General features: G+C 39.8%; 1 protein-coding gene across 1 annotated transcript; it reads right to left on the reverse strand.

The window, feature by feature from the left end:
* Positions 1-1,137: 1,137 nt before the first annotated feature.
* Positions 1,138-1,896, reverse strand: LOC117910934 (dynamin-2A-like). The gene has a single exon (XM_034825115.1). It carries the CDS (start codon positions 1,894-1,896, stop codon positions 1,138-1,140), a length of 759 nt encoding a protein of 252 aa, XP_034681006.1.
* Between the last annotated feature and the right edge of the window lie 14,908 nt (positions 1,897-16,804).

A 16,804-nucleotide genomic window follows, 5' to 3' on the forward strand; every position in this document is an offset into this window, starting at 1 on the left:
TTAATTATGATAATAATAACTAAGTCCTAAAACAATGTAAATAAACTATTACTCAAGGAAAAAAATTATTATAGATACATTTGAATATTAAAAACACAATGGAATAAATCTTTTTCTTCTTACTCTCTATTTTCTATATACAAAAAAAAAAAAGAAAAACTAATTACAAATATTCAATTAAGATAATATACAAACTTAAATTGAAAAGTACAATACTATCTTCGTAAGAGGTGGTCATTAATTCTTCATCATCTTCTTCTTTTTTGCTATATTTCTTGAATACCAAGTAGGATAGACACACGTTAATAGAAAAGTAAGCAACAAGTATCAAAATAGCAATTTTCAAGTATTATATTACTCAACATGCATTTTATCAAAGGAAATCAAATGAATATCAAGGCACCCAAAGTCAATATCAAATGAGGATATAGTTCTTAATGACATACATATTCATGAAACTTTAAAATGGGAAGATAGAGAGCATACCTGTATAGCAAGCGTCCGTGATTCTACAAAAATGAGGTTAATTCAACAATAATAATGATACAATTAAAGAATAATAAATAAAAAATAACTAAACCTATATTCTTAAAGTGGCAGTCATCTTCTTTGCATGGTATGGTTGCCCTCCAAATTCATCAAAACGTGTGGATACCTTTCACAAAATCTGGTGGTGCCATATTCTTAAAGTGACAACATTTTTTTTTTTTTTTTTTACAAAAAATAAACTGATGCGTAGTGGAGGTTCAAAGTGGCAGCCTTATTCTCATCCTAGTAGCCCCAAGAAGATTTAATTTGCATTCAATGAAAGTTGTTGTTTGATGAAGTTTTACAGATCTATCAGTCAATGAAGTGCTTGCATCTTCATACTTGCACTGCCATTCTGAAAGTTCCTCATCAGTAATATCCTTAGCAGCAACTACAAGTGTGAGTAAGCCTTGTGATGAATATTCCGTCAAATGGCTCTGAGTTGCAGGCCTTACTTGACTATTCCTTGCACTATCTTTTGCTAAAATGCTAAACATTTAAGAATCAACACCTTTCACTAAGACTTTCACAGTATCGTTGGGGAATTTGATGACAATAGACATTCTTTTGCACACGCTATCAGACTCATGCAGACCCAACAGATCCAGACTATGTAGAGGCAATTGAAACAGATTGCCCAATTAAAGCAACCCATGGCATTTTAGATGTACTTCTAGGACCCTGATTTAACAGGAGAGCCTGAACAGCAACAAGGATTTTATGGTCTGATGTAGCTTGATCTATTTTACTAATTACACCGATTGTTCTTGTACCATCTCCATCATATTCCTTGGCAATTTTGAGAGCTCGAGATGAAGCCATTTCAGGTTCATGGATAGTAGGTACAATAACCAGCAAAATGGCATCATTGTGCTGAGCATAGTCACTCACCAATGTCTCATCCATAATTCGTTGATCCAATCCAAGCAAATCAACTAGTTTCAGAGGAGGTGTTGTACTAGTTCGTAGCTTCAAATATATTTCATCTTGGCTCTTGCCTGAGGCACCCTTACTCAGCCTGTCTTGGAGAGAATGTCGAAGAGCTTTTGTAGAAACTTGTTGAGATTTGTTGTCAATTTGTAAGATGATCAACTTGCTGCTTAGGGAACCATCCTTTTGTAAATCAATACATATTGGAGCCCGAGTAGCACCATTTTCTCCAGTAGGCAAAACAGGATGTCCAATCAAACTGTTCAAAACTACGGATTTACCAGCACCGACATTTCCAAGAGCAACAATGTTAAGAAAAGTTGAACCTCTACGAGAAGAACTAGAACTCAAATTCTTGTATGCATCTTCATCCGCCAGCAGCGTCGCGGCCTGGGGCATAGACCCTGACAGTTGAACGAGCTCGTCGATCGCCTCCATGAGATCAACCAAACAATCCAACAATCAAACGATCAAACCCTGGGTGAATTCGGAACCGAGATCGAGGAGATCGAAGCAACAACTGGAACAGACAAAATCAAAACCCCAGGTTGAAAATTCAACGAAGATAAAAAAACAAACAAACAATAGCAAAAATCGGAGATCTACGTAGATCGAGGTGCGGGAGATTGGGAGACTTTGAGATTCAGAGAATCGAGAGGTTCTGAGAGAAAAAAAAAAGTTGAAATGTCAACGAAGAAGCCCCCTTAATTGAAGGGAATTTCAAAGCATCTGACTCTCACAAACCTGAATCTTGAGAAGAATTTAAAGAAGATCCATTAGAGAGTCTTTTGGGCTCTTGGTGTTTTCCACTCCACAACCACCAAGAAAGATGGGTTAATGACATAGACATACTCTTACTCAGATATCGATTTGAATAAGAACAGAATGAATTTTGGGGCCAGAAATTTGTGAATAATTAAGATGTGGCTAAGACCAAATAATCGGAAGCAAATGTGTTTCAATGAGTAGTTTCTACCTTAAAGGTCAAAACCCAGAAGATTGCTTCTCAAAATCAAAAACCTAAATTCCCTTTCTATCACTCAGCAGGAACCATCAGTCTAGAGAGAGAGAGAGATTTTTCCCGAATAGAGCTGGATTGTTCTTCATTTTTCAAAGCCCTTTTTTTTAAAGGTAAATAAAATAAAATAAAATAAACATTTTAAAAAATGAAAATAAAATAAAAAATAAAAACATAAAGTAAATAAACAAATAATAATAATAATAATAATAATAACAATAATAATAATAATAACTTTATGAGAATCAATTTATGGAATATATTTATAACTTTTATAATGTGAATTTTCCATAATTAATTTTCTTCTTTCCTAATGTCTATATTTGTATGAGTTAACTTAAAAAATAAAATTTTGAAGCCTGATATTATGTCGAACAATTGATAAATCAAAATTCCAAATATCTTAATTTTCTAGCTTACACAAATTTATTAATTATTTTAAAATCAAATACAAGTTAATTACTAATTTAAAAATAATGAAAAATAGTTTATGAAAAAAAAATTATATTAATACAAACTCAACAAAAAAAAAAAAAAAAAAATTCATTAACATCAATGAATAAAAAATAGTTTATTAGTATTAATTTTATTTATATCCAGTTATAAAAAAAACCATAATGTAGCAAATTTTATTTTACTAAAATTAGTGAATAAAAAATTATTTACAAAAATTTATTTAAGTGCTATTGATATAGACTAAAAAATGATTTAATCAATTTGATAAAAAAAAATGAAAATTGATATTAACATTACTAAAAATTTTTATTAAATATTGACTTCCTTAATCAAAATTGATTGTTGTCACTTCAATTTATAATACTTAGTAAGTAAATTATATATACACATATCAAACAAATTATTATCATTATTGCTTTTATTTAAGTACCTTGAATACATTGACTTATAAATTATCTGTCAAGATTCTATTATATAAGTCATGAAAGAATTCAACAAATTTTATATATGTCATTATTGGTTTAAACAAGTTGTATATGTCATGGTTGTTCATTTAAATAGGCAATATTGACACATATCACCTTAAGTCAAGATAATATATGTCAACAATGACCTTTTTTCTTGTAGTGAGTACTACCTTAATCTACCTCAGATACTACCTTAATCTACCTCAGGTACTACCTTAATCTACCTCAGATACTACCTTAATCTACCTCAAGTACTACCTTAAACTTGGGTACTACTTGTGTGAAGCCTCGAAACTTCATTTGTGAGGCGTAGTCACCGCATTTGTGAATATTAGGTAGTTCTTTTGGCAACCTTAGGCAGTTGATTTGTGGAACGATAGGACCTAAATGTTTATGTTGAATTCGAACAGAACTTACAACGTAATCAGAGTCACATAGAACTAAGCATGACATTATGTGATTAGTTGGTTCACCTTTGGTAAAGTGGTGATTGTACCTTAGGTACGACCTTAGTAACCTTAAGGTACTACCTTAATCTACCTTGAGTACAACCTTAGGTACTGCCTTAGTTAAACTTAGGTACTCGAAACTTCATTTGTGAGGCATAGTGTGGACCCTCACCCGATCCACTGACCGGCGCGACTCGCTATTTTAAAGGTGAAAGGGAAAGCTGGTTTTCGAGTTTTGAAAAATTCGTCCTAGTGAGGAACGGTTTTGTTTGGAGTCGCCACTTACTTTTTATTTTTATTTTTAAATGGGGAAAATTTAAGTAAGAACAAAAACCCCAGCATGACTCCAATCAGGAAAAAGCGGTCTGCGAAAACTAGATTCTGGGTCCGAGGATCAGGTTACCTATCGGGAAGGTACCTCATGCGAGGTAGCACCCCTCTAGGCCCGAAACTCAGTCTCTACTAATGAACCGGGTATATGGGAGCATATGAGTCAAAGATCAAACAAACCTTGGGCTAAACAAATGACATGAATCACATAGACTCGCTTAGTATTTAGCATGCACTTACACTCAACAAGTCAAAACCAGAGTGCATACTTGAGGTCTCCAGCTAAGTGCTGCATAAGAGGTCAGTCAATAAGCTCAAATACACAACAAATATACATAGCAATCATGCACCAAGCATTCATGTGAATTTCATTGTCCAAAGCCGAAATGCATACCTGTCGTCCCCAACCATGCGCCGCAAGGAAAGGTGAGGCAAGTAATACAAGCATACAACATGCACTCTCAATCAAACATCAAATCTCATACCCAAAAGGGAGAGAAGCAGGTCGAAATGAAATAATTGGTTTGCTTTCTTTTGCACACATTCCTCTAAATTCCATCAAACCAAACCATGCTCGTTTAACCCACATTCTTCCCATCCATGAAGTGGACTCACATGAAATCTAACCAAACTGAACTCTGACCCTAAAGGTGGCCCACAAGTGCCTTGGAGCCTAAGGGCTCAAGCCACAACAAAAATGAGGGTCAAAACATGCTAAAACTGGGGCTGCCTAGCAGAACCGGTCCAACTGATTGAGAAAAAATCTGAAACTTTACCAACAGATTCCTTGAAGAATAATGAATCCAACAAAAAAAACGGTGCTCAATTCCGAGCGCGGATAAGGAAGAACAGGCCGAAACAATGCAATGTCTTTATAAAACGGGGCTGCCTAGCAGAACCTGTTGAACCAGTTCTCAATCAGTCCAACCGATTGAGAAAAATTCTGAAAATTTATCAAAAGATTCCTTAAAGAATAAGGAATCCAAAAAAAGAAATGGCGCTGAATTCCAAGCCCGAATGAGGGAGAACCAGCCGAAATGTGTTTATAAAATGGGGCTGCCTAGAAGAACCTGTTGAACTGGTTCCCAACTGGTTCAACCAATTGAGAAAAATTCTAAAACTTTACCATCAGATTCCTTGAAGAATAAGGAATCCAAAAAAAAAAAAACGACGCTCAATTCTGAGCCCGGATGAGGGAGAACCGGTCGAAACAATGCAATGTGTTTGTAAAACGGGGCTGCCTAGCAGAACCTGTTGAAACGGTTCCTAACTGATTCAACCGATTGAGAAAAATTCTGAAACATTACCAACAGATTTCTTGAAGAATAAGGAATCCAACAAAAAAATAGCACTAAATTTTGAGCTCGAATGAGGGAGAACCGACCAAAACAATGCAATGTGTTCCTTGTAGAAGGCCAAACTCGAGCCACCCCAACCTTATTAAAACTAAGGCCACATAGCTCATTAATCAACCAACAATGCAGCCCCCCTGAACTCAAGAAACCCAACTGAAAATTCGGCCACATGGACATCCACATGCAGCCACCTAAATCCCCTAAAACCAAACTAAAATTCCATTCACATGAAGCCTCCCACCTACAGCTACTTAAATCCCATGGAACAAACTGAAATTTTAGCCTCCTATAGCCTATGAATCCAACTGAAATTCAGCCACCTAAAGGCCCCCCCCCCCATACAGCTACTGGAATCACCAAGAAGCAAACCAAAATTTCAACCACATGGAACCTCTACATGTAGCCACAAGACTTGGGGTTTAAGTCCAGATTATTGATGGGTAGCCCCAAATTAAAAAAAAAAATAGAGAAGGTCATGGAGACCCTTTCTCAATACCAAGCAAGAGAGGTTTCAAGAAAAACCAAGTGGCAGAAACGCCCTTACCAACATAGCCACCTGAATCTAGCATGTAAGAAGTTCCTCAATCCAAAGCTACAAGGCCATAAGAATCCTTCCCTTAGCAATCAGGAGGTCACAATACCTTCAACCAAAACCAAAACTAATGAAGGCAGTGACCCTATTACTCACACATCAAAAGTAGGTCACTCCCCCCTCCCCCAATCCTGATCAGAACCAACCCCTTATGAGACATCCACAACAAACATAAAAAATGAAACCATGCAACAGTTACATATCAAGAGCATCCATAAAGCTTACCGGATTGTTCTCCCCTTAAGAAGAAATCTGCTTGGCTTCAAGGTTGCCTTTCCTTCAAGTCCTCACCAATCAAGAACTTCTTACTCCCTTCTCTCTTTGCTTACTTCACGTGCAGCCAAAACTTTCTTAGATGCTCAAAACCTTCTCCACACTCTGTTCTTTTCCCTCACCAAACTTGGACAGAGTTTTTCCCCCCAGAAAAAAAATGCAAAGGAAAGGTACTTCTCTTTTTCCATTCTGGCTTTTTATACTAGAACCCTTGCTCATCCCACTTCCATATTCGTTTTTTCCTCCTTCAACTCTGGAAAGTCCCCCATCAACCTTGGAAACCAGCTCCATAAACACTCCTCATAGCCACGAGGTGAGCAGCTCTCTCCACATTTACTCTCTTGCTTCACCACCAAGAATCCATATGGATTCATAGTGGGCTGCAAGGAACCCGAACCAAGGCCTAAAATTGACCCAAAATATTGCCCAAGACTGATCTAGAGCTTATGGGCCCGAGCTATGTAGGATTTGGGCTCCAAAAATGCCAAAAACAGAGCCATTCGCCAGCAGCCTTGATGCCAACCGATTGACTGCCTCAAAAAAACTTGTCGAACCGGTTGAGTCGGTTGCCCATCTGAGTGATCAATTGAGAAAAATTCTTAAATTTTGACACAATGTTCCTTGAAGAATAAGGAATCCAACAAAAAAAAAAAAAAAAATAGTGCGCAATTCCGAGTTCGGATGAGGGAGATATGATCGAAACAAGCCCAAGTGCTCCGTATTCGAACCTGCTCCTATGAACTCCAACTGAACTGAAGTTTTGGGGAGACCTCACTTCCTTCCTTTAGCATGATGTGAACAACTAGGGAATTGGCCATGACGGCACTCCAAAATGAACTACACACTCACACTACATTGGACCGCAGATGAACTTACACAAGGCTCGAAAACTGATCAAGCCTAAAAGGGGGCCATGATGGTGCCATACGGAAAAAATTGGGTGCATGTGACACCTAAGATAAATGCAAGTTTTGAAGGACAAAGTTGAGGGTCTACAAATATGCCCCTCTTCAGTAGAGTGAATGAACAAGTGAAACGTGAGTGCGAAGTGCAAACAATGAATGAGTGAAATGAACTCTAGTGAAGAATTCAAATGACCAACAATTTTGTCCCCACACAACAATAAAGAATGCTAAGGGAAATGAGTCATGCTGACTGAATGGACTAGGGGATCCAGGCACAATGCTTGAGAAAGCTAAAAGAATCTGGACACGATGCCAGAGAAGACTAAAGGAAATCGGACGCGATGTTGGAAAAGATCAGGAGATCCAAACACGATGCCAGAGTAGACTAAAGGAAAATGGATCAAGTCCGAGCAAGTACCAGAGGATCCAAGACAGAAAAGATTGTATCCGGGCGAGTATCGGAGAAGAGATCGTATCCGAGCGAGTACCGGAGAATACGAGACAAACAGGAGATCGAATTTGGGTGAGTACCGAAAGATCCAAGATAGAAAGGATCGTATCCGGGCGAGTACCGGATAATCCAAGACAGAAAGGATCGTATCCGGGTGAGTACTGGAGAAGAGATCGCATTCGGGCGAGTACCGAAAATGGGTAGAATCCGGGCGAGTAATGGAAAATGGTAGATTCTAAGCGAGTACTAGGAAAGGGGTAGAATCCGGGCGAGTACCGGAGAAGGGTCCAGGCGAGTACCGGGAAAGAGGTAGAATTCAGGCGAGTACTGGAGAAAGGTCCAGACGAGTACCGGAGAAGGTAGAATTCGGGCGAGTATTGAAAAACCCAAAAAAAACTAACCAAGCACAACAACATAAAGAATGAGGATGTATGCCCCAGTATGAACATGAGAACGCCACTAAATGATTCGAATAAGCAAGAAATCAAACATCTCAATCATGAAAGACGAATGGGTATGCCTCAGTGTGACGTCTAGAAAATGCCAATAAATTACAAGCGAGAAAACAAGAACACCATTAACAAGATGGAATGAAAGGGGGCATGCCCCTGTAGGACAACTTAAAAATGTGACTGGAGGTGAAAAGAAAGGGTTATGCCCCAGTCTAAGATATCCATACCATGTCAGAATCCCATAACCGTACATATGGTCAAAGTCAAAGAGCTGAAAACATCACAAACATTCATTCCTAGAACAACATCGACTTTATTCCGCAATATCCAATATCCACAAAAAAACTAATAGAGGGTATGCCCCAGTGTGTACATCTGATATGCAAGTGCCTCAGTAAAAAACAACTCTGAAATATATCTGATTCGACTCATGGTAGCTTAGCTTTAAAGGCGTATCAACAAAATTTATACCTTAAATACTATGACTAAAGTAGCCAAGCTACTATAGCATAGTGGTTCTAGGATCGTTCACTAGGAAGGGTTTTCGCAAACACAAGTGATATTCAAATTAGGAAAATAGGTGATTTTCTTATGGATGTTAGCTTTAAAAGAAGATGTAAATGTTTTAGAAAGATTTAAACTAATTTAAGCTAACATTAAAGACTAAAATGAAAGGGTGTAAAAACAAGTTTCTCAAAGATAGGATAGCTATGCTCTGGCTCTTATGCAAATTGGAAATCTCAGGATAGGCTCCTCGCGTTGGGGTTGCAACTATGGTGATGCTTGCTTCCCGAACCGGTATGGATTTAGCAAATCAAGTTTTAATCCTTTAAAATGGCAAAACAGATGGTAGTGAATTTCATCAATGGTTATTCACCTTAGACTTCCTTTGAATGGCTCGTAAGAGATAACTAATAGTCTAAAGCTAAAAGCTTACCAAATATTGGCAACACAAAGTCATTCCAGGTGATAAACTCACCTTTCAATGGCCATTGAAATTGGTTCTAACGGATTAATGCAAAACTTGGAATTGAAAAACTCACCTTCCAATAGCTCGTAGGAGATAACTAATGGATAGAAATCCAAAAGCTTATCAAGTATTGGCCGTTGGAAGTTGTCCAAAGGAAATAAAAACCAAACTTTGCATTAATGAACCATTAATGAAAAACGACTACCTTACCTTCCAGGTGCGTGAAATTTCCATGGGATTGCATCCAAGCCATCACATAACATCCATACTTTAAGAAACTTAAAAGGTTTTAGCCTCTCATCCTTGGGGATTTCATCCTCTAAGGATGTTTGGCTACTAAGAAAATGAGAAAGAAAGAGAAGGAAAAACAGAGCAAGGCTCTGTGCGTCGATTCTATATAATTCAATAATATCTATATATTTCTATATTTGTTACAACGGATGCAAGGGAATATATATAGAAAAGTTTTTCCAACCTTCCTAGCTAAGAAATCTTATGATTGGTGGATTACAAGGAGAAGAATGGAAATTTATACAAAAATATCTAAAAGAAAATATCTCATGTGGAGTCGGCAGAACAGAGGAGATTTCGCACCACGCATGGGCTGCTGTGTGAAATTTTCGCACAAGGAAATGTGGTGTGCGAATTTCGCACACCGTTCGCACAAGCTGAAGGTGTTGTGCGAATTTCAAGGTGTTGTGCGAATTTCGCACAAGCCTAGAGCAGTTGTCTTCCGAAGGCCATATCTTCCTCATTTCAGCTCCAAATCATACACGGTTTGAAGTGTTAGATTCTTGACTTCCTAAGCTTTGAAATGGTATATAGCATGTAAAAAATGGACTTTGGGAAGTGCTCCAAAAGTGCGAAAGAAGACTGCAGCTGCTGTCCTCTGTTTTCCTCTTTGCTTCCCTTTGCTTCTCTTTGCTTCTCTCCTTTTGTTGGCTTGTCTTAATGATCCAAAAAGTTGTCAAAACACTAAAACTAGCCACAAATATGATTAGAAGTCATTGCTAGGTCCTTAACATGCCAATTGGAATAAATATGGAGAATTACTACACAAAAGTGCTTAAAACATAATGACTTAAAGGTGTAAAATAACACTTTTTGGGTAGTAATCAATATCACTAAAGACCCAATCGTTTGGATAAGCGAACATGACAAAGTATGGGGTATACCCCAGTGTGCACACCCATTAGGTCGACGAATACGCATGAATTTGATCATGGGCCATCTCTCAGAAGCAAGCTGCTGTATGAAAAAACGAAGCTGAATGTGGAGGCCTACTCAAACACTAATGGCAAGCATCACCTGGTGAAATGGGCTGCCTACGTCCCAGTGTAAGAACTGATGCCATCATGCAAGGATTGAGGTATGCCCTAGTATGAATATAACAAACTAGCAAGCGGAGGGAGTCCTGGACAGTCTCGACTCTTTGCATCATCTGTCTCTGATCATGGACCAAAGGTGAAGAGACAAAATGGAAAAGCAGTATGCGATCCTCGATATCCCTTAAGAAATGGATCCTTGTCGGCATCCTGTACTTCAATTAGTAGACGGAGCCTATCCAAATGAAATGTGTCGAAGCAAACACGAGATCTCATGGCCTCAGGGTGGTCTTAGGACTCGGATCGTACTGAAGGCTACGGGTAAAAGGTGAATGAAACGACGGGAAACAAAGGCCCAAATACCCAATAGATAATGCCAAACCTCTGTGTACGTAATGTCAGATATCGGAGGACCATGTGAGTAAGGTGACTCAACCCTACATCCAAATAAACAATGTCCAACGACAAGTGATGTGCACCAAAGAACATGTCGTTCATGAAGCAAGACGACGATCGACGAGGGTAAAAGAAGACGAAAATGGATAAGACAAATGATGAATGGGTGTAGAATAAAATGAAGAAACAAGCTGGGATAAAAGTGTAGCAATGTGTGATAATGATGAACAACTCATCCCATGAATGCCAAATCAAAGCAAGTCACAGTATGACGGGAGTGGTGATATAGATAATGATCCAAGGAACCTAGTGCAAAGGAAACCCAAACCTCACTCCCAATATGTCTCCCAAATCCATGGAGAAAAGGATCGTACAATGCTCTCACCGACTCTGAGAAGAAGAATAAGTCTCTCAAACCCAAAATGACATCTGATGATCAATTCGTGATATTGTCGACAAACCATGCAAAACCCAAATATTAATGCAAAACCCAAAATGACCTCTAATGATCACACAAGTTTTTTTTTTTTTTTTGCAGAACAATTGACAAAGTAAGCCAACGACCATACTGGCATGATCTAACAAATGTACCTCAAATCCCAAACCCAAATGGTCCTCTCAAACTAAAACTCCTGGATCAAAACCTAAGGGTGGAACGAAGGGTGTGACAAGCCTAACCTGCAGCTTCGAGATGAGAACGCGTCATCATCACACAAGGGAAGATAGAAGCGAAAATAATCGAAATGATAGAAAAAAAAAACTCAAAGACAGACAAAGTGAAGATGCACAATGTAGGAAAGAAGAAATCTTGAATAACCTAAAAATGAAACAAACGAACAATGACACAATGGACTCACAATACTCACCGATCCAGACAATAAATGCAAAGCAGACAAGAGAAGGCCCCCAACCCAGGTGAGAAAAGGTATGCAAGGCTAAGTAAATGAATAGGTCATAATGAAGCGTGTGAGGCTCAACGGGCTAGCAATAGGATATATCAATGTGTAGGTGTGAAACGGAGAATATGGCTACTCAAAACGATGGCCACCCATCCTCTGACCATGATCTCACATGTAAAACTTCTTCAGTTGGTCCACATTGACTGGCTCCGAAAACTGATTTCCGTCCAGATTTGTTAACCAAGCAGCTCCCTCTTAGGTCAAATCTCGGATAACATACGGCCCGCTCCAGCTCAGTCTGAACTTGCCTCTAAGGTCGCTGATCAATCCCCTGAGGACCTTCAAAACTAGGTCACATTTCTGGAATTTCCTAGGCTTAACCCTCTTCTTGAATGCACGGGCCATTTTCCTCTGATAAGCCTGAACATGATCTGCTGCCCTCAATCTCCTCTCATCTAGAAGGCTAAGCTGATCATAATGAGACTGAGCCTACTCGATCTTGGATATTTGCTGCTCTAATGCTACTCTCAAAGATCCCATCTCAATCTCAACAGGTAGCACTACTTCCATACCATACACCAAGGAGTAAGGTGTAGCTCCGGTAGAGGTACGAAAAGAAGTGTGATAGGCCCATAATGCGAAAGGGAGCTTCTCTGACCAATCCCAAGAAGTCTCAACCATCTTCCTCAAAACCCACTTAATATTCTTATTGGCGGCCTCAACTGCCCCATTAGTTTGCGACTTATACGCAGACAATCTATGATGCTGAATGCCATACTCCTGAACCAATGTATCCACCTCACCTTTGAAATGCACCCCTCTGTCTGGGATCAGCTCATGAGGGACTCCATATCGGCAGATGATATGTGATCTGATGAACTTAGTCACCTTGGCCGTTGTCAATCTGGCGTAAGAAGCGACTTCCACCCACTTGGTGAAGTAATCGATAGCTACTAAGATGTACTTGTGCCCGCTGGAAGACTTGGGTGAGATCTTTCCAATAATATCAATACCCCACACTAAAAATGGCCAAGGGGATGTGAGTGTGTGCAACTCCGAATGTGGCATGTGAATGAGATCACCATGCATGTGGCACTCTGGGCACCTCTAAACGAATTGACAACAATCTGCCTCCATGGTCAACCAGAAATAACCTGTCTTCATAATCTTTCGAGCCAACATGTGTCCTCCCATGTGTGGGTCACAAACTCCTGCATGAACCTTTCTCATGACTCGATCTGCAGAGGCACAGTCTAGACATAACAACAATAGGCCATCGGGCGATCGTCTGTACAATGACTCTCCACAAATCACAAATCTAGTGGCAAACTGCCTCAAAGCTCTCCTATTCTTGGCAGTGGCTAACTCATGGTAAGCACCACATGACAAAAACTGATAAATATCATGGTACCATGGTAGTACATTCTGATCCTTGATATCTCAAATCAGACAACAATAAGTTGGTGCAGACCTGGTCTCAATCAGCAATGGTCGCACAGTCACTCCCGCAGGAATCTCAATCACAAAAGCTAAGGTGGCTAGAGCATCAGCAAACTGTTTTTATGCCCTGGGCAGATGTATATATCTCAACTCCTCAAACCTATCAACCAACAAATCCAAATAAGCATGATAAGGTTTCAACTTCTCATCCCTAGTTCTCTAGATACCCTGAGTATGTTGAATAACCAAGTTGGAATCCCCGTGGATTTCCAATTGTCTAACTCCAAGATCGAGCACAGTCTCTAGACCTGTAATGCATACCTCATACTCAAAAACATTATTCGTCAGTCGGTGATGATCAGAGAATGCCAACCTGATTGATATGGGAATATGATTACCCTGAGGTGATATCAATAGGATGCCAATACCAAACCTCGACTGATTGGCGGCACCATCAAAGTACAACCGCCATCCTATAATACTAGTCACTAAGACAAACTACTCATCAGAGAAATCATCGTCAACTGGTCTGTCATCAAATATTGGCAAAGAAGCCAAATGATTTGCAACAATGCTTCATTTTACTGATTTTTGTGTGACATACTGAATATCAAACTCTGTCAGTAGAACTAACCATCTCATGAGCCTACCAGTTAAAACAGGCTTGTCGAATAGATATCTCAATGGATCCAATCGTGAGACCAATAATATGGAATACTCGGTCATGTAGTGTCTCAGCCTTCTGGTGGCTCAAACTAATGCCAAACAGAGGCACTCAATCATAATGTATCTGCACTCATACTTGAGCATCCTCTTACTCAGATAATAAATGGCTCGCTCTTTTCCTGAATCATCGAGTTGAGCTAACATGCATTCTATGGCAATGTCCGATACTGACAAGTACAAAAGCAGAAAGTGCCCTGGCGTAGGCGGTACTAAAACTGGAGAAGAAATGAGACACTCCTTAATCTTCTCGAAAGCGCGCTGGCAATCATCATCCCAAATTGTAGGTTGGCTCTTCCTTAGAAGACGGAATATAGGCTTGCATATGTCTGTCAATCTGGCAATGAAACGACTGATATACTGTAATCTGCCAAGAAAACCTCTGATCTCTCTCTCAGTCCTCGGAGTAGGCATGTCAAGTATGGCTCTGATCTTTTCTAGATCAACCTCTATACCACGCTCACTAACGATATGCCCCAGCAATTTCCCAGAAGTTACCCCAAAGGTGCACTTCTTGGGATTCAACCTTAACCTAAACTATTTGATCATCTCAAAGAATCTCTGTAAGGCTGCTAAGAGATCTGCCCTATCTTGAGACTTCACTATCATGTCATCCACATATACCTCAACATCTCTATGCATCATGTCATGGAATAGAGTAGTAGCAGCTCTCTTATAGGTGGTCTTTGCATTCTTCAACCCAAATGGCTAACCCGGTAGCAGTAAGTACCCCACTCAGTAATGAAAGAAGTCTTCTTCATATCCTCTGGAGCCATCAAAATCTGATTATACCCAGAAAACCCATTCATAAATGATAACATCGAATGACCTGCAGTACTATCAACCAACATATCAATGTGTGGGAGGGGGAAATCATCCTTAGGACTAGCCTTGTTCAAATCTCGAAAGTCAACACAAACTCTAACTTTTCCGTCTTTTTTAAGATCAGGGACGACATTAGCCAGCCACTTAGGATATTCGACCACTGACAGGAAACCAACACTGAGCTATTTCAGAATCTCTTCTTTAACTTGCAAACTCCATCGAGGGTGTAATCTCATCAATTTCTGCTTAATTGGTCTAGCATGTGGCAGGATGGGCAAGTGATGTTGGACTATAGAGGGATCAAGGCTTGGCATGTCCTCATATGACCATGCAAATACATCCAGGTATGACCTAAGCAGGTCAATCAGTCTACTCTTCTCGTCAGGAGATAAGGAGGTGCCAATCTTCAACTCTTTGGGCTGATAAGAGGTCTCAAAATCTACCAACTCGGTGCTACTAGAAACGGGTGTTACTTTCCTTTCCTCCGAATCTGAATCAAAATCCGACTAATCACTTAATGGGCCATCTGGGCCTCTCACATTATCAACATCATGTATATATGCCGTGGGTGTCGGTGGTACAATCAAAGGAAAATGCAGTGACATAGGTGAATACTAAAAAACACTCATATCATTATTATTTCTACCAGCCACATCATCAAAGCGGGTGACAAACCCAGACATAATGTCAAAAGAAAGAGGTGGGTCCACAGAATTGAACGCTCCCTCAACAGTAATAACATCAGTAGTAACAACAATAATAGAGTCATCATCATCTATCTCAAGCATAAAAGCCCCAAACATATCCAAAGCAGAACGAAGCTCGTGCGGGATTGCATCCAGAATACGACCAGTGCCAATCATATCCATCTCGTTTGTGTAAGCATCATAAAGAGTCACATCATCAGTGTCAATCACAGAAACTCCGAACAAATCAAAATCAGATTGAGGACCGTGTGAGACTGCATCGAGAATACGATCTACCCCAATCATGTCCATCTCGTCGATACAAGCATCAGGCAGAGTCACTCCATCAGCATCAATCACAATATCCATAAGTATATCATAATAAAAAATTGCCTCCGAGAAACATACAGAGAACATGCTAGCTCGGTTGGGTGACAGGGGTTCAACTATCATAACATCAGGTGTCTCAGGGATCCCGGTACCCAAATGCATCTGCCCCAAGGTCTGCTAGAGGTCCTGAACCTCAACAGCCTCTGAAATACAAATGATTCCCTCCATGTGGGGTGCATGATCTGAACCTCTGACAAAGTAATCAATCAACTGAAAGGTGTACATGCAAAGGGGGTAATCAAATGGAACCCCAAACAAGCGAGCCCTTACTCTGTCCTTGTGCAATCACGCCATGTAACGTGCATCCTCCTTCGTAGGAGTGTAACCTAACCCATAAGGTATGTCATGATCAACTGTGAAAGTAAACTTGCGTGGTCCATGCTGGCGGTGACCCAATCCCAAGCTGGGCAAATAAGACATGCCCCTCATCATGTTCAGCACCAAGGTGCTACTGTACTGGTTGAATGACATAAGCACCATATCTCTGCTGTCATTCTCTAAACTGACAACTTGAACCTCATGGAAAGTACATCCGGTCAAATACAAGTCATCATCACTGTGACTAATCTCTAACACTGACTCGAAATAAGTAACAACATCCCGGTCAGACTGTATCATGATAATGCGACCCTTATGTATGAACTTCACCTTCTGATGAAGAAAAGATGGTATGACACCATCCTTATGAATCCAAGGACGACCAAGAAGTAGGTTAAAGGATGACTGAATCCTCAGAACCTGGAAAAGCACAGAATATCTGACTGGCCCAATCCTAATGTGTGTAGTGAGAGTACTCATAACTGTCCTCTGAGTCCCGTCATAAGCTCTGACAATCTATATAGATGGCCTAAAATCAAATGGAGAAAAGCCAAGGGCAATCGCTATAACTAAAGGACAAACGTTCAGGGCAGAGCCGTTGTCCAGCAAGACCGACGACACTCTGG

The sequence above is a fragment of the Vitis riparia genome, chromosome 3 (assembly GCF_004353265.1).
Source record: "Vitis riparia cultivar Riparia Gloire de Montpellier isolate 1030 chromosome 3, EGFV_Vit.rip_1.0, whole genome shotgun sequence".
Classification (NCBI taxonomy): Eukaryota; Viridiplantae; Streptophyta; class Magnoliopsida; order Vitales; family Vitaceae; genus Vitis; species Vitis riparia.

Bases quoted from the DNA above. Each gene is read 5' to 3' on its own strand.
- LOC117910934 (XM_034825115.1), bottom strand. From the start codon at position 1,896: ATGGAGGCGATCGACGAGCTCGTTCAACTGTCAGGGTCTATGCCCCAG.